The sequence below is a fragment of the Passer montanus genome, unplaced genomic scaffold, assembly GCF_014805655.1.
Source record: "Passer montanus isolate IOZ18808 unplaced genomic scaffold, ASM1480565v1 scaffold5, whole genome shotgun sequence".
Lineage (NCBI taxonomy): Eukaryota > Metazoa > Chordata > Aves > Passeriformes > Passeridae > Passer > Passer montanus.
The window spans coordinates 15,494,784-15,518,859 of NW_024369929.1; the positions used below are offsets into that span (position 1 = coordinate 15,494,784).

The 24,076-nt window shown below is 46.2% G+C and overlaps 1 protein-coding gene across 1 annotated transcript; it reads left to right on the forward strand.

Annotated features, from left to right (window-relative positions):
• Nucleotides 1-11,195: 11,195 nt before the first annotated feature.
• Nucleotides 11,196-23,910, forward strand: ANKDD1A (ankyrin repeat and death domain containing 1A). Its single transcript, XM_039723336.1, has 15 exons — nucleotides 11,196-11,439; nucleotides 13,912-14,015; nucleotides 14,643-14,741; nucleotides 15,311-15,409; nucleotides 15,863-15,967; nucleotides 16,209-16,307; nucleotides 16,726-16,824; nucleotides 17,948-18,046; nucleotides 18,390-18,488; nucleotides 18,736-18,834; nucleotides 19,406-19,504; nucleotides 20,806-20,901; nucleotides 21,863-22,064; nucleotides 22,750-22,881; nucleotides 23,125-23,910. The coding sequence occupies exons 1-15, from the start codon at nucleotides 11,250-11,252 to the stop codon at nucleotides 23,184-23,186; spliced, it is 1,683 nt and encodes a 560-aa protein (XP_039579270.1). The 5' UTR covers nucleotides 11,196-11,249; the 3' UTR covers nucleotides 23,187-23,910.
• The last annotated feature ends 166 nt before the right edge of the window (nucleotides 23,911-24,076 follow it).

Consider the following 24,076-nt stretch of genomic DNA (forward strand, 5'->3'; position numbering starts at 1 on the left):
AAACTTTCCCAAAGTTTTAGTTGTGCAGCTGCCAAGAAAATCCTTACTCCCACCGTCGTCAGATTCACAATCCAGTTTCTACATCCCCTGCATCCACAATCCCCATTTTTACATTCCCTATTTCCACCCCATGCTCATGAAGGATGTTTGTGCTTCAGAACACGGGCATTCTTAAAATTAATTTTAAAATTACTATCTCAAAATAAATGAATTAAAGGCATCAAAATGTTCAAAGCTAGAACTAGTGGTGATTTTTTTATAGTGTCTTCCAGTACAAAGACCTAAAGGTGTTTTGTAGCCATGAATTAATTTTGCCTTTTGATGCACCCAGGAGAGATGACAGAGCCTCTCATCCTGCAGAATGAAGGCAAAGGCACAGAACATTGAAAGGGTGGGCTCCAAACCCATTCTCCTGCAGCAGATATTTTTATTTTTAGTCGGTGAACTAGTGACATTTTGCAATAAACATTGAATAACCAGAATATCCAATGACCACATGAAGTGCCTCTAAAAACAGAAGAAAACAAACAAACAAAGCCAATTCTGAGAACTTGTCCTTTGATGACTTTTGTAACCCTTAACAGGGATTGGGCTGAACCTCCAAATTCTGCTTGTTTTGGACAATATGACAGTTAAAGAACTTGTATTCCCAGGCCTTAAGTGGATAAGACATACTATAAAAATACTGTATATATCTATGATATATGATATGAAAGATATTGTTCATTTAAAACAAGAAATAAGAACTTGAAATATTTTGGAGATATTCTGGGGGAAAAGCCAAAGCCATGTGGAGCAGAGACTATCAGGAGAAGAGGTCAGAGGCAGGAAGAGGGCAAGACGTGGGAATGCAATGCCAAGTACTAGCTGTCATTCATGGGTAAGGATATGACATTTATGCAATGCAAACAGATTCAAACTCTCCTTCCCCACAGAACTACACAGCAGGACATATCCAGAAATGAGGATATTTGAATGCTGATAACTGACTTTCCTTTACCCTTTATTGAAACATTTAATTCCCTCTTGGTCTCCCTCTAAATAGTTTCAGATGCTTGTGAAGTTCTTAACGATATTAATATTTTTCCTTTTCCACTCCACAAAAACTCTAGGTTTGGAGGAAAAATATTTTTTCCTTCCAGAGAAACGTGCCTTGCACAGAAAGAAATGTTTCTTAGAGGACAAATCCTAATCTGTTTTAGATACAAGTTATCTAGCACACCAGCACACACTGGGATATTTATCATTGAAACTGATAAAACATGAGAAGATCTCCCGAAGTCCAACAGATATGCAAGCCAGCATGACTAACTGGGCAAGGATCTGTGCAAACAAAACTGCAAGTTCCTCAGCTGTTTCATTTGCAACAAGAAGTGAGTTTTGAAATGCTGGCAAAGTCTTCTGGGTTTGTTTAGACCACATCACCATGACAGCAAAGCACTGCCCAGCTCTTCATGTATTGTACAGCTTTGCAAGAGACTGGTGAGGAGAAGCTCAAAGGAAAAACATGGCCAGATGTCATATGGGAGATCACAGGAGATAGCCCAGCCCATGCATAAACCTTTCTCTCCAACCACAGAGCTTTTGACAGGTTCTTTCTCTGGAGCAACGCTGAATTTTCAACAGCATGTGTTGAATTTCCTGAGCAAGGCAAATATATTCCACTTGTTTTCCATGGCCAAGAGCTAATGAACTTGTGAAAGGTCAGCAGTGCAAGCAATAGTCATGTATTCAAAGGGCATGACTGCTCTCAGCTTAGCCACACTTCTGCTCTTCCATCCAGGTGGGTTCAAAACCACCCACCTTCCAGGGTGGAATCAGGGCCTCATGGGAGTTGCTGGTGAGAAATTTTCTGGCAAAACATTTCCAGGTCAAAACAGAAATGCCAGGCTGTTATCAGAGGACTGCAGATATGGAAAGGTGTGCTGGTTAAAAAACTGTACAAAAAATAATTTTGAGAAGCTGACATTTCAAAAGGTGACAATTTTGCTCTGCAGCTGGAAAACATGATTTCAACACTTTGGCTTACAATTTCTTAAGTAACTAACCCAAGCATTTTTTAAAATATGAAATTACATATTTTGATGGAACTCGTGATTGCTTCTTGTTTTCTCACAAAAGTTTTAAAATTTTAAAAATGTTTTTCCTTGCTTTAGATAAAGGGAAGAAAAATTAAGCCCTTGGGAAAGCTGAGAAGATGTGAAAGCTTTTTCAGTCTGATCTAGGCAAAGTAGGATTCCTGATCATTTTATTGAAAATGAGGCACAAGGTTCCAGCCTGGCTCCTCCTGCTCCTCAAAAGGGCATTGTTTCATTCTGAGATGATCCAGGCAGTCCACGAGCTATGGTAATTTATTTTTTCTCAAGACAACAGCAGCTGCACAGGTACAGGGTTGGTTTTTTAAATGAAATAAAATGCCCACACAATCCCAGTAAATTTGCAGACATCAAAAGGAATCCCCAGAACGTCTGTAAGGAGTCTGGTCTCATTCCTGTACCAAGTTTGCATTTAAGAATGTCACGTTCTTCTAGTAAGCCGCTTGTTTGGAATCAAAGTATTTTCAGCACTAAACACAAGAGATGTAAATCTGGGGGCTTGCAGCCAAGGCCACCACTCCTATGGAATAGAAGGAGCACAGGCTGTTCTCTACAGCTCCTGTTCTGCTCATTGAGACAGAGGCAGAGGGCAACATCCACAGCAGCCCCATCCTGGTTAGACATCCTTCCTGCGGACTGTGAGACACGTCAGCAGAACAGAAGGAATTGTTCAGCCTCCAAATCAAGACCCTTGGAGGACCCTTCCCATTCACCACAGTGAATAACAGCAAATTGAAATGCAGCCACTGCCTACCCCAGTTTCCTGGCATTCAGCAGATACTTGCATTGGTTAATTACTACCAGTCCTGTCCTACCTAGAGCTCCCAAATATTGCAACAAACTGCTTTAGGGAAGAACAAGCACACAGGGGTCTGAACATGCCAGAAATACCCTGGGAATAGAAAGCATCTGGGTTTGAAGATGTAGCATCATCAGATTGGTTCTGCACAAATGCACTGATGAGGAGAGCCAGCCACTGGGTTCTGACCCCAATTTCTAGATTCAGCAACCAACAGAGGCCAACAGAGTTTAATTATGATTTTTTTTCCAAGCGGTTGGGCACTCAGCTGAGTTCCTGGGGCTGTAACTCAGCTGTGTTACAAGCCATCTCCAGCAAGAAGGCACTGGAGCAGGAGGTAATTGAGGGTTGGCTCCCGGAGGGAATTTTCCCTTAAAAGGATAACTACATTGTCATGAAGAAACCAGCTCACTTCCACTGCCTGCAGAGCTTTTTGCAAGCACGGCTGCCAGAGCTGGGGCGGTGGCGGGTATTAAGAGCAGACAGCCAGGAGCAGCAGGGCAGTGCCTGCTCTCCTCATGCCACAGCTACCGCAGCCTCTCTCAGCCATGCTCTGCCATGAAGGGCAGCAGGACACGCAGGCAGCCCCAGGGGGTCACCTCAGTGCCAGGTAACAAGAGGCCAACTCCCATCATCTGCTTGAGGCAAAAAGAAACCCAAGTGAGGGACTGCAATCAAAAAAACCAAAAAACAGTCACAAGAAACATTTGCACTCAAAATGAGCAATATTTTCAGAGAGGGGAAGGCAGTGCGCCAGCTGAAAGTGTGCCAAAGAATATTGCAAATTAAATATTTTTCCATCAGAAAATAACCAAAATCCCAGCTTTTCATTTGAGAGTTTGTGGAACAATTCTTATCAAAACTCGTAAGATGGGATCCAGGAGAATGATGAAAAGAGCAGATCCCCATGGTGGCCTCCCACCCAGCAGCAGGCTGCTGAGAAGGTAGAGCCAGGTTGAAGGCCAAATTCCCCTCTGGAAGACTCAGCCTGATGACCAGCTTCCCATAATCAAGAGGAAACTGCCTTAGCTCTAACATAGCCCTGCTCCATACCCAGGATACCTCCTTGTCCTCTGGACAGCCCACCCACCTGGAGCTTTGCACTGTGCTCTCTTGTGCAGCTTTTACATGGAATGAAGCTGAAATGGGCAAGGCTGGGTTTGGCCCAGCTGTAATGGGAGGCACCAATTCCCACCTCGCAGCTAAAGCCTCTCTTGGGTGAGGTTTTCAACTCTGACTCATGCTCCTCTGGACTCTAGCACAGAATAAGTGACCTATCACACTGCAAGAGAAGGAAACAGAGACTGGTGTTCCCCTGCACCCTGATGAGAGGACAAAATATGTGCAAGTGAGCAACAGCCAGGTCTGAAATGAGCAGAGACTCCTGAGCTGGCAGTGCAACAGAGGCTTACACAGAGTAAAACACCATCCCTTTCTTTGAGGACTGGCAGCCCACACAACTCCAAGCAGCTCAAGTTCTTCCGTTGCAGGGGGGAGTCCAGCCAGAAAGTAGGTGAGACAGATTTCTGGTGACCAAAACGTTATCACTGCTGGAAGTAGGAGCTCCTAGTACTGAGCACCTTTAAGAGACAGACCACCAGCAACCTCGTCCAGACCACAGAGGTCAGCTCACGAGCTGCAGCAATTCTGCAGCTGCTCCCAGTTCTGCCCGGTGGTTGCTCCATCTGGTCCCATCCTGTTACTATTTTTTTGAAGTGTCCACTTGAAATAGTCCCATTTCAGGAACTCCACAAGCAGCCATGGAGATTCAGCACACTTCCTCTTCACTTTAGGGGTAGAAAATTTTATTTTCTAATCAGTCTTCCTCTGTAGAAAGAAGTATTAAAAGTTTCAGCAAGGTAAGTGTGTTAGTGTCAGTAAGCAGAAGCTCATCCAGAACAAAACAGCAGAAAGCTGGAGAATTACAGGTGGCTACAGGCACAGACTGGTTGCCATTTGGCTTTTCTTTTCTATGAGTAACAGCAAGAAAATGAGTCAGACTCTATGGCTGAGTCACAGTGAGTGAATATAAACTTGCTTTTCAGACCAAGAGAACTTGGGCAGGTGGAGGAAGAGCTCTGTATAATCTGCCCTGGATAAACACAGCACGGTCCCTCCATGCGCAAGTCCTGCTCCGGGGCCTAGGATCTGCAAACCTGTCCCAAAGGAAGACCTCATGGTGGAAATATATGATAAACATATGACAACATCTGCCTTCTGTTTCCTGTGCTGTGTACAGATTATCTCTCTCTACAGATAACCCTGTCCTTCTCAAAGAGAAAGCTGGGGTTGTGCTTTAAAACGCTGCTGATATCAGTGACAATTTGAGTCAGTTCATTCTGTACCTGTTCTCAGACCACGTGTCTCACCACATCTCAGCACCATCTGCTCAACACCTGAGTGATGTGATTACACATCTGCCCGGGGTTGTTTGTTCTCTCATCCCTCCTGAGCACTGAAGCCAGAGGCAGGATAGGCAAAGTGTGCTGTCTGCATTCACGTGTGCTCTCTCCACACACAGAGCGGAGCTGACGCCCAGCTGAGCTCCCCCACCTCCTCTCCACTGGTGTCATTATTTTCCATGTTGCTTCTTGAGCCCAGCAGTGAAGAAGCTCTGGGAATGCAGAAACCCATGTCAGAGCATGATCACCAGCAACTCCAGCAGAGGACTTTAAAGGGAAGCCTGGTGGGCTGCAGTAAAGTAAAAATCATCAGGCTACAATTTGACATCAGCACAGCTCCTTGCAGAACACATGATTTCGGCTGCTGTCCCAGCCCCCTCCCCCTGCCTCCAATTCCAAGACCATAAAATTACTCATTAGGCTTGGAACAAAACGCTCTCGGTGCACTTGCATGTGGCTGGAGGCAGAGACAGATGTTTTGGGCTCTGGAAGAATATTGCTGAGGGACAGAAATGAAACACTTCCAAAGCTGCACTGTGCTTGCCTGCTCCTGTTGGACTGCATGGGGGTCAGACTAGAAGGGAGCAATGGCATCACTGAGCAACCCTTTGCTTCCACTTAGCTTTTATTAAATCCTCAAACACAATTTTCTGTTTCACTTCAAGTTTTGCACTGAGTCCTTCAGCAAGGCATAAAAGCAGCTCAGGGCTGTGCCTCTGGAAGTAGGTTTAGCACTTTGGGTTTATGGTTAAAAGATCCTACATTTCAGCTGCACTTTTGTCTCGAAAATAACAGGGAGAGATTGCCTTTAGGAGCCAGACAATCCTCAGAGGCCCAGGAAGCAGAGGATCCTCCCTCTTTTTACACATGCAGTAAAGTGAGAATAAAAACATTGCCTGCAGGCATGTCAGTGAGGGGATTAGGATTCAGTGTCCCGATTATAGCTTGGTTTATAGGAGGCAGCCGTTCCCACCTCCCATAACCAAACACTTGCTCAGTTAACCATCACATTCAAACGAGGGAGCGCAGTGACTCCAGCTCCATCGCACCATTTCTCTTCTTAAATTCAAAAAAGAATATTCTGCCTTTAGATCCTTTCCTGCTACATTTGCTTTTGGTCATACAGTAGATGTTTTAAGACCATACTACTGTTACATTCCTGGCTTTGAAAGACCAGGTTCTGTGATTCCAGTAAGGCAAACAGTTCAAAGCACAGACACAATGCCCACTGCTACCTGATCAGCACCATGAGACACAGGCTGTCAAACCAGTAATCTCCCAGCTACTGGTCAAACCTGGTCCTCAGGCACTAAGAAAGTCTGAACACAATGGGCTCATATAGACCTCCCTCAGCCAAGCATCACACAAATAACCAATTTTTTCTCCTACAGTTATTTCTAAGGTATCATTCAGATAGAAAAGATACTGGGGAGGTGGTTTTTTGCCTCTCATGTACTCCTGCAGGATAGATGTGAGCCCAATTCTCCACAGCTGGAAGGAGAATATAATGAGTTGGAAGATGTAGTGGCCATATGTCAGTAAGCTCCATGTGGAGGCCAGGGATCAACAGGAGTGGTCTGATGGTCAGGAACAACCCCTGCCACAGTGCTAATTACATGTAAGCTTCACTTTCAAAGCTACATAGAAGCTTAAGCTCATTTATCTTTACAAGGGATTTAAAGGCCTATCGGCTTTGGGAAGTGAGAGTGACAGGAGAGGGAAGTGCCAAATCACCAGCTCAAACTTCCAGTTGCTGTTAATATGGACTGAGCTATCTGTGTCAGCACCATGCAGCACACTGGCAAGGCTCACTCACCAGCCCCCTGTCTGACATCTCTGCCTGGTTCCTTGAGACTTTTTCTTACCAACAAACAAACAAACCCTTCAGTTTCTCTAACATGATTTCCTCCCAATCCCATAATACTGGATTATTTCTAAGCCTAAAGCAAAGAACATCACTTTGTGATTCAGGCTGCTTCCTGAGCTAGGAGGAGCAGCTCTGCTGAAATACCTCATTCTGTGCTGTCTGAAACACTACACAGCATGAGACGAGTCTGGGAAGACAGGAAAAATGGAATTATGGGCTCCTGAAATGGACACTGACAAAAACCTGAAATGTCGAGCTCACTCAGATGCAGTCTGTGTTTAATCCAGTCATCAGACAGTCTCTGTTTAGCTAAATATTTGACTTCAGAATTGGGCCTGAATTATTATTGGCAAAGCTTCCAAGCTCCACAGGTCCCTCTAACAAGCTGTTCCTCTGTGGAAGCCTTGCAAGGAAATGAATGCAGCCTTTGAGGAAACTGCTGGAACCCTTCTCAGGCTTCCAGAGTGGGTTTGTGGAGTCCCGTTAGGTGTCCAGGCTTCTGAAAGCTCCATATGTTGAGTGTTAGAAGCTACAGGGCTGATGTTTGTGTGCATTTCTGGGATGTTCCCAGGGGAGTTCTGGCTCCGCAGCATGTCACAGGAACAGAGTTATCAAAGAAAGCACCAAAAATAACCTAGTCTACAGAACAACTAAAAGCCAAACTCAGACAAAAAATAAATAAGCTGGAGCCACACATGAAGCCATGTAGCCAGAGCTGTAACGTGTATTCCATTCTAATGGGACGTATCTGAAAGAGCACAGAACTGGCATGGTTGGTCCCTTGTGAATACTCACAGTAGGGACATAAAGAAGCACAAACACAATTCCTCATCAATGGCAGCTGTGTACCACAGGGCCCAAAGGTCTGGCTCAGGTGCTGCCAGGCAGAGCCCATGGTTGCTATCTCAGCACACTGGGCAGTTTGACACCCTGTCACGTAAAAACAGTTCGTCAGCACTGAAAGAGGAACGTGGTCATCCCCTCTCCCATGCAATATTCAATTTCCATCTGTGGCAGCACATGCCAAAAATGACAATCCTCCAAGGATGGAGGCTGTTCCTCAAGCCAGGCTCTCCTGCTATGGGCAGCTCCAGAGAAGCAGAAGCTTGGCTTCCCAAATTACAGGCAGCTGCAGGCAGGAGGAGTCACCTTCCAGTTTTGCTTCCAAAGGAAGATTATAAATTAAAGCCCAATTTGCTAAACCTCTAGGTAAGCAACTGTTTCTGCATAAACACATACTGGTTTGTGGGCTGTATTACATGGCTAACTGCAAATCTGACTGGCTTGAAAATCACACTGTATACAACTAAACCAGGGAGCTAACAGAGGCACATTTTAAAATTACATAGATTTAAACAGCCTGGCTCATTATTTTTGAATGTGATAAAAAATAAAGATTATCCTAAAGCAGTACCTAAAAACTGTGCATACAAAATAAGAGCACAAAATTCTCTGACAGAGAGCTTCACTTCTAAGTGGGAAAGAGCACAAAGCTGGCTCAGCTAAAATTATTCGTCAAGTGAAATAAAGTCGAAGATTTTAATACCATCCTGAAGATGGGGTCAATGTCTGGAATATTTTGCAAAAAGGGGTCAAATTACCACCTCCCCCTGTCATTCTTTGTGCTACAACATTAGTGGGAAAATCCAAGAGCTGTTTCAGGCCTGTTAGCTAATAAATGGATCACCAGGCGAATGTTCAGTGTCGTTAATAAATTGTCACAGCATTTTGTACTTAATATAAGCAGAAAGTCGTGGTCCCTTCCTCCCCTGAACACATACCACTTTGGGAAGGACAGAAGGAACTGCCTACATTGCCTTTTTTTCTGCCTGCTGGAAACATCCAAGCTCACAAACAGATGGGAACTCTCAGTGCATCTGCACTGTTCCTCCTCGGAGATCAGCACTAACCCGCAGGAGAGCCGTGGGTGATGAGTCCTGGCTGATTCAAGCTCTGGAAGACAATGACATTAACAGTGGCAGTTTAAATCCAGACAGCTTTCCATCCAAGTATCTCTTAGAGCATAACAAAAGGCTGGCAAGAGCCAGAGGTCCCATCTAAGGCTGGGATGCACAGTACCTCCACAGTCCGTGCAAGCAGGGATTATTCCCTGTCCTATTCAGGGCTGTTTCCCCAGCCCCCAGGCACTGGGATACCCAGTGGGAAGGGCTCAGCCCTTCTCAGTCACTCCTGCTGGCGCCGTTCCAGTTTGTCTGAAGACACTTAAATATTCATCGAGAAAGCGCAAGACTCCGTCTTGCCGGGCGCACAGATTGCTCCCCAGGGAAACAGGACACCTGCCTTCTCCACTCCCTGCTCCATCAAATCATTAATTATTTAAAGTAACAGGAAGGAGCAAGAACAACTCTCCGCATCAGACATGCTTGCAGCCTGTTGTTTGCGGGGCTCTCTGGGGTCTTGTGTGGCCCGAGGTTTGCATCTCCCCTCCGGCAGAAACAAGGATCAAGCCCGGCTTTCCCCTTTCCTCGGGGAGGATGCTCTACCCACTAAGCAACCATACAAAAGAAGGGCTTCCCCTTTATCCAGACAGACCTTATGTTCACTTTTCCTACCAGAGAGAGTGTTGTTTTTTTTTTTTAACTTCAGTTTGAATAAAAGGCAAACAAAACACAAATCCAAATCTCTGAGAGAAGCAGCTATCCATAAACCTCCACACATTCTGTATTTGTTCAAGAGCTTAGGGTCCACTTCTCCATTTCACAGCTGGGCAGGCCAAGCCATAGCGATCCAACTGCATCAGCAAGCACTTGGCTACTGAATCCATCGGTGATGGGTTTCAATGAAATGGAAACCATTGTCTCCCTGCCCTGAAGACAGTTCTGGTGTAGCTGTGAGCACAGAGGGACATGTTTGGAGAAGCAGAGGGTCTCTTCTTATCTGCTTACCCCCATTTTCCAACACACCAAACGCCCCACTCTCTCTCACAGGAGCAGCACGGATCCACACAAGGGTCCCCGAGATCGGGATGTACCCCAAAACTCTCCCGAGCCCAGGGAACAGCCCCATCTGCACCCTGGACCCTACTGCTAGAGCAGGAAGTCGTGGCAGGTGAACAGCACTGGCACCCTCATGTGGTGACAGGCATCAGAGTGAGCTCACAGCCAAAATCAGCGGTACACAGAGATACTTCTCCAGAGGGACTTCTCCAGGGAGTCCTGACAAAGACCATCTGTGGGCCAGCATGGTCTAGGGACGGGATACAAACCTGATGCCACCTCTCCTCTTCTGAGACCAGCAGCAAAGAATGACAGAATGATCTGGGCTGGAGGGGACCTTAAGGATCACCCAGTTCCACCACCTTCCATGGGCAGGGACACCTTCCACTACCCCAGGGTGCTCCAAGCCCCACCCAACCTGGCCTTGGATGCTTCCAGGGACGGAGCTTCATATAAGGTCTCCCCAGAGCTGTCTTTTCTCCAGGCTGAACATCCTCAGCTCTCCCAGTCTAGCTCCAGAGCAGAGGTGCTCCAACCCTTGGAGAATTTCTGTGGCCTCCTCTGGACTCGCTCCAGCTGCTCCATGCCCTTCTTATGTTGGGATCTCCCAGAGATGGAAGCAGCATTACCGGGGGGGAGTCCTGTGAGGGACCCACAGAAACAGATCTGGTTATCCCCTCAACATCAGCTCACCCTGGTTTCTTCCTCATCATATTATCAAAATGGAGAACAAAATAAAAGATAAAAGCAGCCCAGACGCTGAAACTGGGGAATTCACTAAAACTTTGAGCGAAAAGCCCTTTTGGCCCCTCCTGCACCTGCTGAGGGACGTGTGGTAACAAGAGCGCCTCATTCCCAGGAAACATCAATCCCTGAGCCCTGCTTTCAGCGGAAAACAAAAACAACCCCCCGTATTTCCTGTTGATTAGAAATCCCTCTCCTCCCAAATTGCTCTGGAAACAGAATGAAATTAATTTTAAATTAAACCACCCACCACCTCGAAGCAGCAGAGCCGCGCTGAGGTGAGGAGCGGCACCTGGCCGAAATGGCGGCAGCTGGATGTCCCCGCTCAAATCCTCCCAAAAAGGGCCCGAAAATACCGTGCTTGCCGGGAAACGGGCTTGTGTTATGATCTTTTGCTTTAAAGAGCAGCAAAAGAGCAGCTCGGCGGCGGCGAGGTGGCCCGCGGGGAGGCGGGGACGCGCCTGTCAGCCGGCTCTGAGGCGGCGGGGACGCGCCTCAGCCCGCCCTGAGGCGGCGGCGGCGGGGCCGCTCTGTCGCGACATGGGGGACGACTTGGCGTCGGAAGGCGACACCCGTGAGTGGGGCCGAGGCGGGGGCTGCCCCAGCAGGGCGAGGGGCGCAGTGCCGTGAGGGGGGTTCGTATGGCAGGGGCGGGCGGGAGCCGGCGGGGCTGAGGGGCAGAGCCGGGATGCCCTGAGATAGAACCGGACACCTGAAAATCCGCTCGGAAACAAAGCAGGTGGTTAAACCTACCCGTGAATCTGTTGTCCAAAAGCATCCTGCACCGCTGAGATGCTGCACATAACCCCGCACTTGGGGGTTTTTGGCCTCCTTGGTCCCTCGGTCCCCATCCCAAGTTGTCTTTGTGCCCTGCAGCCCCAGGTGGGGCTCGGTGGATGGGTTTTGCACGTTTCTTTGCATGTCTTTCTCCTCCTTCGCTGCTTTTCTGCATCTCTTGCATAATAAACTGCCTGTGAGTTGGTGCATTGCATTGAGGGTAAATAATTTAAAATGTTTTCCACGCTGTTTGTGATAACTGAATTCCTATTCAGTAAGCTATGAAGTACCCTGGAATCTGAGCTCGAAAGAGAAGGTTCAGTGATAACTGAATTCCTATTCAGTAACTGAATTCCTGTTCAGTAAGCTATGAAGTACCCTGGAATCTGAGCTCGAAAGAGAAGGAACACTGCTAAATATCCACTGAAATGTTGCTGTTGGACAGGTGCATGCCATGATGAGGAGTGCATTTACACTTCCAGAGCTGCTGTGGGTCTTAAGTAGGAAACTCAGACCATCAAACTGTTACTCATGTGTTGCTGAAAATAAATAAATTGTGGCTTCTACAGCCTTAGTGATGCCAGATTTGTTACTGCATCTTCAATGCTAGTGCAAAGAATAACTATGGTGCTTTGGCATCTCTTGGAAATGATGCTTTGTGTGTCCATAAAATGTAAGAAAACATTTCTGTCACCTGGACAGCAGGGTCAGCAGCATTTGCTTAATTGGAACATAGGATTTACTCCACTGAAGGGAGATGCTTGTACAAGGAGGTGTTATGTGTGTAGCCATTGGTGTTAATAATTAACAAAATCTCAGCATGTTTTTCACAAGTTGTCTTGATATTTCCTCTCAAATGAAGGGTCCATGCAGCGTGAAATGCAATCCTGTTAACATAGCTGATAAGGTGATAAGAGGGTCTTAATATAGAGTATAGGAAACCCTCTTTCTTGCAGAAATCAGTGTCCAAATGCTACTGCCTTCATTGTAGCAGCAGGTCCAGCACTCTTGAATTCACACTCTCAGATGGCCATGTCTAGTGTCAAGTGGATCAACACACTATTGAATGATCCTGTCTAGCATTAAAATTTGTGTTATTTGTGTTTTTCTTGAGCTAAAGTTCTTTTGTTTGAGGGCAAGGGGAATGGAAACTGGAGGATGAGGTTATACCTCTGTTGCTCTAAGAGTCCACGGTAGGGATGCCTTTCATCTGTGTCCTCCAAAGAGATTAATTGTGCTGTTTAGGCAGCAAGTCTCCTCATTTTCTCCCTCAGTGTGGTGGAATGGGAGCAATAATATGTTTTATGCCTTTTGTGTGGCATGTGGTTAATATGCAGTTGATGGGTTGGAACAAACTGAAGTTGCATTGAGCCCCTCAAACTGCAGCCTGGGTTCTGGAGAAGTGTAGAAAAGAGCAGAGCCTCTGGGCCAGCTCTCCAGTAGGATGTGACAGGCCAAGGGTCTGACTCAAGCACTTCTTGAAAGAATTCCCCAAAAGCCCTAGGACAGAGACTGAGTCCAACAAATGCCAACAGCAGCCTTGACAAAAGTCTTCAGAGCCTCCCTGTTGGGCTGTGGCAGTCACAGCCTTGCTCTTGTTTCTTGGCAGGAAGGTTTATTTGATGAAGAAGAAGATTGCTGGGGCAAGGCCCAGCATGGAGAGTAAACACTCTTAAATTGTGCCTAACTGTGCAGGACAAATACTGCCAGTCATGGTAAATTATGTGCAGAACTGCCATGGTTTATTAAGAGATGCAACACTAATCACAGGCCAGGCTGGCAGTTCTGTGCTGCTTGGCTGGTTCAGGTTGCCTGGAGGGGCACCATGTGCAAAGGCCTCCTTGCAGAGCAGTGGCATGTGGGTGCAAGGATGGATGGAGGAAAGGGTCTGTGTCATCCCAGAGCCTTCACACTGACTCTGGGCCTCAGAGGGTGCCCAGAGGACATGGACCTCATGGATCAAAAGGTTTTGCAGCTGGAGCAAATCCATGCACAGAAAGACACTGAATTAGAAGAGAAGTGGGTAGGACTGGAAGAGCACTGATGTGGCACAGGGGTAGTCAGGGAAGGAGAAACAGTGGTAGAAATATAAATCCAGCAAACATGCCAACATCTGTAGGGCTGGCATTCTTGATGGAAGAATCTTTCTGCAGTCATCCTTCCCTGAAGCCACAGGGGCCGGTGAGATGAAGGGGAGGTTTGTTGGGGCATGCTGCTCCATGCCCTTTGCCAGCACTGGTTTAATGCTCACTCTTCTGCTCTGCTGCAGTGCTTCAGTCAGAGAAGGAATTCCATGATGCGGCGAAGCGAAATGATACAGCCAGGATGGAGGAACTCATCAGGAGAGGAGTTGACATCAAAGCCAAAAACAATGTAAGTCCTGGGTTTTTCCACCTCCACGCTGCAGGAAGTGCTGGGGGCGTGTTTCAGAACTGCAGCTCCTTAATGCTACTCTTCTCATTAACTGCTTAATTTGTCAAAACTTTAAAATACAACACCCAGTGCCAAATAGGGCCTGTGGCAAGCATGGAGTTTTCACAACACACTCAGACCCCCAGAACTATCATCCTGGCCACACTGGAAAGCTGCAATTGCCAGATAGATATGATTGCCATGAAAGGCTCTGATTTTGCTGTCTCTGTACAGTAAGACTGTGGGACAAACTCTGTTTCTGGTGGAGATTTCCCTGTTGACTAGTAAGTTCATGTAGATACAGGATTGCCCCTATCCCTAGTGTTTCAATCTGTCCATTTATTGTCAGCAATGTTCTTCACTCTGTGCTGTCATTGTAGTCCAAAACTGCAGCTCCTGAGCAGAAGGTGACTGACACCTCTCTGCCTGGCAGGAGAGCAGAGACAGAGAGCTGTGTCCAAAAAAAACTGCACAGTGCAAGAAATTCTGGCTCCATAGATGGCCGAGGACATTTCAGCCTTCAGAAAGGCTGGTGGATGCACACACTCTGCACACATCAGCCTTGCCTGCCTCTGTCCTTCCTTGCAGGCAGAGCGGACTGCCCTGCACTGGGCTGCGGGAGCAGGGAGCGTGGATGCTGTGCGGCTGCTCCTGGACCACGACGTCCCCGTGGATGAGGAAGACAGTGTACACAGGCGACTCTGCCTTGCATGTGCTGCAGATGTGTTCAGTGCTGGGGCAGCGAAGGGACTGGGTGCTAGGCCAGCAGTTACAGACTGCACCTTAGCCCTGGGTGGGTGGCACAGGGTGGCACGCTGCTGAGCAAGGGGCTGGAGCAAGCCTTGTTGGCACATGTTTGTGCTCTGTATTTTGGCTTTTTCCTTGCATGCACAGTGACTTGGAATAGGCTGGTAGAATCTGTGAAGTTTTCCATAGAGCATGGGGATGCTTGGCTGCTTCTGATTGTGTCGGTGGGTCTTGTAGGATGACAGTGACAGCCAAAAAGTTTTCTCTCCCCCATACAGCCAGGCTAATACACATTATTAAATACATAGTAGCTGCCAAGAAGCAGGTCTCTGCTCAGTTGCTATGAATATCTGTGACAGGAATAATAATAATTGGAGAAAGTACAACTAAAAAATATACCAGTGAGAAACAGATTTGGAAAACTTTATTAAGCTAAGAAGACAGCTTCCCTCAGGGTGGGGATGGTGATGGCAGTTTAACTGTAAATATCTTTCTTCTTTTTTGCCCAGTTTGGAATGAATGCTCTTCTCCTGTCTGCCTGGTTTGGTCACCTCCGTGTCCTGCAGATCCTTGTCAATGCTGGGGCCAAGATTAACCGTGCCAATAGGGTGAGGGTCTCCCCATGTGGATCCATCACTTGGCTCTAGACAGAGGTTTACCTGTGAGCTCAGTTGTGTGTGACAGCATCTGCTCTGGGGACTGCCATCTGCACTCTGACTTATCCCTGAAGCAGGTGTAATAATTGGAGCTCTGGAGATGCACACAGCTTCCTCACCTCATGTTTGTGCAGTGCTGATGTGGAAGGTGTTACAGAAATGGGAAATGGGTTTAGTGAATCAGTAGTCCTTGTATTCTAAACCAGACCTTGTCTGGGAAAAGGGGGATTAATATTTCAGTCATAACTTGCTGTCTGCAGCATAACTGCAGCATAAGGAATTTTAGTCCTGGAGGTACAGGGAGGATGAAATGGGCCTTTGCTCACAGGAGCAATTTGTCAAGAGAGACTGACTGTCCCACAGTCTTGGAGTTGTTGAATGAGCAGTCCTTTGTCTCCCCTCCAGAATGGCAGGAACCTGCTTCACTGTGCAGCTCAGAGGGGACACATCCAGGTCATGGAGTTCATCATGGAGGACTTGGAGGACATGTGTGTGGATGAGACAGACAAGGTAGAAAGGCTTTTCACAGCTTTGTTTTATGAAGTCTGGTCTTGCTGTGCTGAGCTTAGCAGGAGTGTTGCCCTTGGTCTTGGGAAGAGAATCAGAGTCAGACACTACTCCCAGAAGTCTTCCTGCAGAGTAAGCTTAGGGATGATGGGGATTCTGGCTCTGGTCAAGCTTCTTGCAGCAGATGATCTGATCTAGTGCTTTCTGAGCCTTTTGGACTGTGTTTCTCTGTTTCCTTCCAAAGATGGACAGGACAGCGTTTCACCTGGCCGCAGAGCACGGGCAGCTGGAGGTGGTGGAGTTCCTCATTCGACTGAGTTGTTCTCACAGTGCCAAAGACAAGGTAAGGGCACAAAACCTCATGCAAGGGAGGTGAAGTCCAAGGATTAGGGGATGTGAAAACCAGGGAACAGAATTCCAGATGAGGCTCAGGCAGGCAAGTTGTCTACAGTTGTTACTATGGATGTGGTATGTCAGGGCTTTTCTTCCCTATCCACTTCAAGTCATTTTCTTGCTTAGTTCATGATTTCTCTCCAGGACTTTTCAGGCAGGATACACAGCAAGCCTGATGGACCATGCGCCAGTTTAAGGTAGGAGGGGTTCTACCCTCGCTGCTGCAACTGTAGGAAGATTGCTTCATATTTGTGCTACTGGTTACAACCTCCTTTTCAGCCACACTGGATATACTCTGTGCAAGGTTGTTGGTATATGAACACTCAGTCCTGTGAGACATATGTTTATAAAGTAATGTTTACTTTCAGGAAGAAAATACAGCATTGCATTTAGCTGCTAAAAATGGACACCTCTCTGTGCTGGAGAAGATTATAGATGTCGGAGTGGGCCTTGATGAAAAAAACTCAGTAAGTACACTTAAATTAAATCAAAACCACATCAGTTTTGCCCTTTTCCCCCCTAGAAATACTCTCCTGCCACAGTCATCAGGCTGAAAAGCCAGTATTGACAGGATAGGTCTAGAAAATAGCTGATTTTATCTAAAGCCTATGTGGGTAAAGGCAGGTCACACTTGCAGAGTATCAGTGAAAGGCAACATCCGTCTTGGACCAATTTCCGGCTTTAAAGTGTTGCCTTCTCTTCCTGCTGTATCTGCACACCTACCTTATCACTCCATTTAATCTCCCTTTCTCTCCCTGACCCTTGTACATTCAAGTGCCTAAATGGTTATTGAGTGTGTTTTAAACTAAACTTCACCGTGCTTTAAAGTATTGACTTAGTCACTGAACATATGGGCCTTCTGTTTGAGATCTCTCTTTTGACAGATCCGCTCTGGAAAATTATGTGGCTGGAACACAGTTAATGACTTAGATAGCAAATATTGGCTTAGTATCACTGTTATTTATTCCAGGGCACGCTCCCAATTAAGTTTATCAGCACTTTTTTTAGTCTTATTTGGTTACTGTCTTTGAAAAGTGTATTTGATTGTGATTACGATCTGAAGGAAAGGGGGAGCGACCTTCTGTGGTAACTGGCAGCATTTGTCTACCCCCATGAGCTGCCCTTGGTGCAAAGAGCAATAATAAAACCAGATGAAATCACTAAGGAATTCTGCTTGCTTGCTTCTGTTTTCTTATAATGAAATGAGCTGCAGCCCTCAGAAGGGAAAACCAGTGACAGAGGGTTACAGGTGTCAAATTCTGTCTCTGGGCTATTCCAGGAAAATGGTTTGTCTTCACTGTCCATGTGAAATCCTTTTTGGTTTATTGATGGGCTGGAGGGGAGGAAAGATGGTGACAATGTCTGTCTTAAGGCCCACAGCCAGTGATAGAGGAGTGCTCTGGTATGTCCAGGGCAGATAATTGTGTTCTCTATTTTCGTAACAATCACCTGGAGATCCCTGGCCCTCAGAACTGGTACTGTAACATGTCATGGATTCAGAAGATGGGGTAGAGTCTGTGACTCATTCTGCTGTTCAGTCTTGGCCTTGTCTACAGAAATGCTGCTTGTGTCCTTTCTTGCCTTGTGCAGGAAGGACTCACGGCTCTGCACCTGGCTGCTGAGGGGGGACACAGCCACTGTGTGAAGCTGCTCGTGGAAATGGGTGCTGATGTCAATGCCCAAACCCAGGTTAGCTCCATGGAGGTGATTCCATTCCCAAACCCTACTTTGTGGATTTATGCCCAGACCTGTGGCTTCCCAGGTCACCCATTAGTGACAGAGGTCATGTGGAGCCCTGCATTCAGGAATAGCACAGGGAGTTTAAAGGAAGGTAAACATGGTTTTGTACAAAGAGGCAGGTGAAGCTCCCTGGGACTGGTTTGGCTGGAGACAATCTCCAGGAATTTGTCAGAGCTGGGCCATAGGACTCTTGCAGGAGGGAGCAGGGAGCTCTTTGTGGGTAGTCTGTAATAACTGCAGCCTCTGGGAAGAATCCCTGAGTAATACTCCTCTTTTCTGACTTCCCTCTCAGAAAAAGATGAACTGCCTTCATTATGCAGCACTGCACGGCTATGAGGAGATAGCCAGGATCCTCATGGATGCAGGAATCCACACGGATGCTCTCAATCATGTGAGTCCCTCTCAGTGTTGTCACCACTAACAAAAAGGGTAAAGCCAGTTCATGGAGCTGCTCAAGAGCACAGAGCGACTCTGGAAGTAGTTTCACCCATGGAGACTACTGCAGTACTAGTGCAGTATCCCCATCAGCCCCCAGTGCAGACTGGCAGCTGTGATAGAACAGGATGTGCTGGGCACAGCATGGTCCTTTCACTGCTGTGAGCTAAGCTCTCCCTAAGTGCAGGATCTTCTTTCCACAGCAAAATGCATCAGCAATGCACATCGCAGTCCTGCAGAACTTCCCAGCCATGGTGAAGCTCTTCATTAGTGCAGAGTGTGACCTTGACATTCCAGATAATGTAAGACTGCAGCTCCTGTTCTTTGTGTTTTAAATGTGAACCCGTTTCATGGGGGATTTGATCACCTCGGGGACAGGATTAAAGAGGAGTGCTTTAAAATGTGGAGAACCTGGAAGTGCAGCTTAGGAAATGTGAAACCTGTGAAAATATTCTAAGTTTTGCAGTGAGGTAATCACTTGAGGGTGTTCAACATGAGGGCAGTGCTGTGTCCCCTGCAACATTGCACAGTCAGGCTCTCTCGCTCTTGCTGGAAGCAGGTAGGAGGAATTTCAAGATGGAATATGTTCTGCAAAATGTTTGGAGGGCTGAGAATTGGAGGCAAGCCTGGAGGTAGCTGGTTGTCTCACCAAACTGTAATTTTCTGAATGCGGGGCTTTGTGTAGCTTGTTTTGTTTAATCCTCATATTTGTAGTGATGTTCTCTACTGATGATACTGTAAAATTTGACACATTTACATTCAGTTTTACTGGTTTCCATTAAACAGTCCCAAGCTCCTCCTGGTAGTGTTCTGTCCTTCCAGCCTCACACTTGTCCTTCTCTGAAGTGTAGCCCTTTCTCCCTCCTTCTGCAGAGGCAGCAGACCTCACTCCACATCGCTGCAGAGCACGGCAGGCAGGACATTGCTGAGATGATTCTCATTGCAGGAGTTAATCTGAAGCTAACAGACAAGGTAAAGGTCTCCATGGGTGAAACAGGTTCTGTGGGAGTATGGAAGGAAAATATAGATGAATGATCTTTGCTAATGTTTTTTATAATTTTCAAGGAAGGCTAGTAATATTCAAATTTGGATATTTCCAGAGATAAGCCCTTAAAACACAGCTGAATAGGTTATTTTGATGTGTTTTCCAGGAAAGAAGTGACTGGTTCTTAGACAGGTAGAAAATAGATAACACTCACAATGAACAACTCTTTCTCAAAGTTGTTCTAGTTCCTTCTACTTGTACTATCATGAACAGTAATATCAAAGATTTCCTCAAATAATGGTAAGTAATATACCTGAAAAATTGCAGCCCATATATTCTAATAGGTTGAAAGGATCTGTTTGGTATAGATCTGGCACAGTTCTGGGACTTTTGGCATCTAGTAAAACCAACAGAATGAATTTCAAGAGCCCTGAAAATGTAGTCTGTGCCCAAAAATGCTGGAGGCCCTTGGGCAGGGATTAAAATATTGTTTGCCATTTGCATTGGGTTAGAGCAAGTGCAGACCTGAAGCCACCTGGCTGAACTGGCCTTCAGCTGTGGTGAATGTTTGTCACCTTCCAGCACTGTGGAACTGCAGTGACACTCAGCACAGGGGGCGCATTAACACTTTCCTGTATGAAATTGGGTTTCTGCTCACATGTTCTTCCTGTTATGCCTGATGCCTGGGTTGGCTCACTTGCCTTCATGCAACTTTCAAGTCTCGTTCTTTTCTGCATTCTGATTTTAGATAGAAATACAAATCTCCCCCTGCCCAATCCAAAATCATATTCATGAAAGGAACATAGCCACATTTTCATAGTCTCATCAGCCTGTGCTTCTCCTAGGAGACCATTTTTAATCATGTGTATCTGGAGCCTGTAAAGTTAATGAGGTTGTATAAATCACTTTGGTTTCATGTGTCAGCAAACCTGCTGTGCAAAAGGCTATAAAATACCTTGGACTGCAGAGCTGAGCTGGTTCTCTGATGGTTGCTCTCATGTTGGTGAGTTGCAGCTTTTCCAGTTGGTGGGTGAAGCTTTTCCAGTGGCTCCTGCAAAATAGGCAGATCTCTTGTAGCAACAGAGGAGATGCTGCAGAGGCTGGAAAGCCACTCCCCATGCCCTGAATGCAGGAGCTTGACACCAGCTCACATCTGAAGTTCACAGGTGGAGAACAGGTCCTGGTGGGTGCATTCCTCAATAGTCCATGTGCCAGCTGCTGCAGATGCTGGGTGGCCATGGACATTGTACCTGCTAAGGTACAGCTCATTTTTCCTTTCTAATTTCAGCAAGGGAAAACATCTCTGGATGTTGCTGCCCGAGGCAATCACATCATCTTGGTGGACATGATTATCAAAGCTGATCGATTTTACAAATGGGAGAAGGTGAGCAGCTTACAGAGCAGCCCCTATGCTTTCTCCTCTCCATTGAGACTCCACATACCAGCTGTCAAAGAAAAAGAAATACAGGACATCCCGTGACAGCCTGACCTCTATTTTCATCCCCTAACTTAAGAAAAACAGAAGTCCTCACCATGCCAACAGCATCTACTTAAGGCTTTCCTTGTTTAAAAAGGCCTCTGCTGTTAGAAATCCCAGGCAGCACTGCTGAGAATAGGGGTTTCCAAAAATTACTTAACAGCTGTTCCCAAAGGGATAGAATTAGTTCCTTTTCCCAGAAGGAGAAGCTGAAGGACTTGAGCGAAAAAATGCGTGGCCTCAGGTCACCAAAATGGGATTTTGAGAGTTTTTCAGCAGTGGAAGGAGACAGCTCTTGTTGGAGTCATACAACTTCTCCCTCAAAGTCTCCCCTCTGAAACCCTGCCTACCCCAAGCCTGTGCCCAAACCAAGCTGAGCAGAGTGAAAGTACAGCCCAATGTCACATCCCCTGCGTGTTCTTCAGAGTTTGGTTGTCCTCCCATGGCAGTGCTCCAGAGGGGGAAGCAAAGGAAGGAAAGGAGAGCATGTGCCTGTGGCTCAGGTGCAGCTTGGGAGTCATGCTCAGTGTATCAGCCTTGCATTGGCTTCCCATGCAGCCCTAGAGAATGTCATGCAGCCTGGCATGTAAGCACTGTGAGCACAGCTGATGTTGTAGGGAAGCAGATTTAATTAAATGATTCTGGCCCAAACCCCAGATAAAAGAAATGCAAATTGTGATCCACATGGGCTTCCACAGCCAAGTGGCCATTAATGGTGTTTTAACCCTGATGAGCACAGAGATGATAATAAAGAGAATAAAAAAAAATGAGCTGTGCCAGAAATAACTCACAGGGACCACAGAGCTGGGGATGTGGGAGGCTGCAGAACCACAGGCACTGCTGCAGCACCCCTGTTCTGGCTCTGCAGGACAACCTGAACAGCGACTCCAGCTCATGGGTGGCAAAGGACTTGACCTTTAAGCAGGATCACAGGCTGGAAACACAGCACATTCGCTCAGTCATGTGGAGATTAGCCACTAAGTACCTCAAACCCGGGGAGTGGAAGAAGCTGGCACATTACTGGAAATTCACCGATGACCACATTAGGGCCATTGAGCAACAATGGACAGGTACAAAAAAGCTTCCCAGGTATTTTCCTTTCTTTCCTTGGACTTTGTTTCTAGGAGATAAAGCTGCAGTAAGAGCAAAGCATGAAGAAAACCAGTTGGTTTATTTGAAGCAACTAAAAGATTAGGTTAAAAATTCTGGTTTTACTGAATGTGGAATTACCTACACACTGTAATTTGTCTAGAAATAAAGCACGAAAGCAGGGGAATTAGTGGTTCTTTACTCACTCCTTAGGAGACATTTGGCAGGCTTGTGAGTTCTTGCTACAATTCTTGTTCTACAGAACACAAGAAACTTGCTGGGTTTACTTTTTTCTTTTGAGTAACAGGAAGGCAGTGAAGTGAATTCTTCAGAATTTAAGAAAAATATTAGCAGAAGCAGGGTCCGAGGGTCAGTAACAGATCACTGATGGTTCTGGCTGTGTCAAGAACTCTGTAGTTTGGATGATGAGCAAGGGGCCAGGCTGTGTTCTGAAGACAGGAACTATTGCCATGAAAGGCTATGCAACAAACCCAAGCTCAGCCATAGCCACTCTGTTAAGTTCCATATAAATCCAGCAGTCACATCACAACCAGGAATTAAAACCATGCTTTACAGCCTCCTAGTAAAATCCAGAAAGGAGGGAGGGGTGTGCAAACCCACCAGAGCAGTGAGTGTGGGATTTCATCTGTGGTTTGATCCTGCCAGGCACTAAAAGCTACAGGGAACACGGCCACAGAATGTTGCTGATCTGGCTCCATGGTGTGATCACTGCAGGAGAAAATCCAATCAAGGGACTGTATGAAGGCCTGGTGGGGATTGGGAGAAGAGACTTAGCAGGTAATACTTTTGTCTTCCTTCAAATAATGCACACTGAGCATGATTTGAATTAATTTGCCCAAATTCTGTGCTTAGACAACATACACAGAGGAAAACTTCAGCGAAGCCAACTCACATGGGCTGAAAGCACCTGCTCTGCCCCCTTGCTTCCACTACATGTAATCTCTTTCTCTTAGGTTTGATAAGTGAACAGATCCTGCCATGGCTCTATTGTTCTGTGCAGCAGATCATTCTCTCTTACAGAAAGTATCAGGAAAAAAGCAAACGCAGACCCCACCTCTCCACGGAAGTGCACAGCAATGTAACACCGGGAGCATCCTCGGCTGGTCTCACAGCCACAGGAGAAACACTTCTGTGCTGCTGAGAGAAGGCAGATGCAACCTAAGGGCTTCTTGTCACAAAGTGCTGGCACTGCTGCACCCTTCTGGACAGGAACTGACAAGGGTAAAACAAATGGTCATGGGCAAAAACGCCTCTACACAGAAGGGAGATTTTTATCAGCAATTTCAAACGGTCTGGGCACTGCAATGAGTTTGGTGAGAGAGCCTTACTTGTCATACTGCATCAGGAAATACTACAGTTCTACTGTAACTTGTCTACAGCACAGTTTTGTATATAAATTTTCAATTGTCAAGTTTTTAAGTTAACGAGGGCAAAGGCTTTGTTCTCAGGAATGTTCTTTACTTACCTTATATGTGGGGGTGCCTCATGTCTTAGGCATGTCCATACATTCCCACCATAAGAAGAGAACTTAAGCAAAATCAAAGCTACTCTTTGGTCCTTTTGGAACCTGAGGGGTTGTGATCTTTAATGCTTTGACTCCTCACAAAAAGTTTGAGAAGAATATTAACATATGCTGTTTATAAGTGTACATTTAACATGTATGTTTATAAATTAAATAGGTGACTCTGACCTTTTCAAAACATCTTTTCATTTGTCATGTAATCCTTCCTACTTATTTTTTACAGCATCTCAAGGGGAAAATAATGTCTGTATTTCAATAAATCTAGATTTTACCCTTTAAAGTTGCAAGTTATATCTTGTCATCTTTATTAAAAAAACACTACAGCATTTCTTCTTAGAGCTAAACCAGTACAACCATATAGTTAAAGCTGGAGAGGAATTCAAGCAGGTGGTGGTGGTGGTTTTCTTCATTTCCAGAGGTGTTTGTAGAGGCAAACCAGGACTGCAGTGA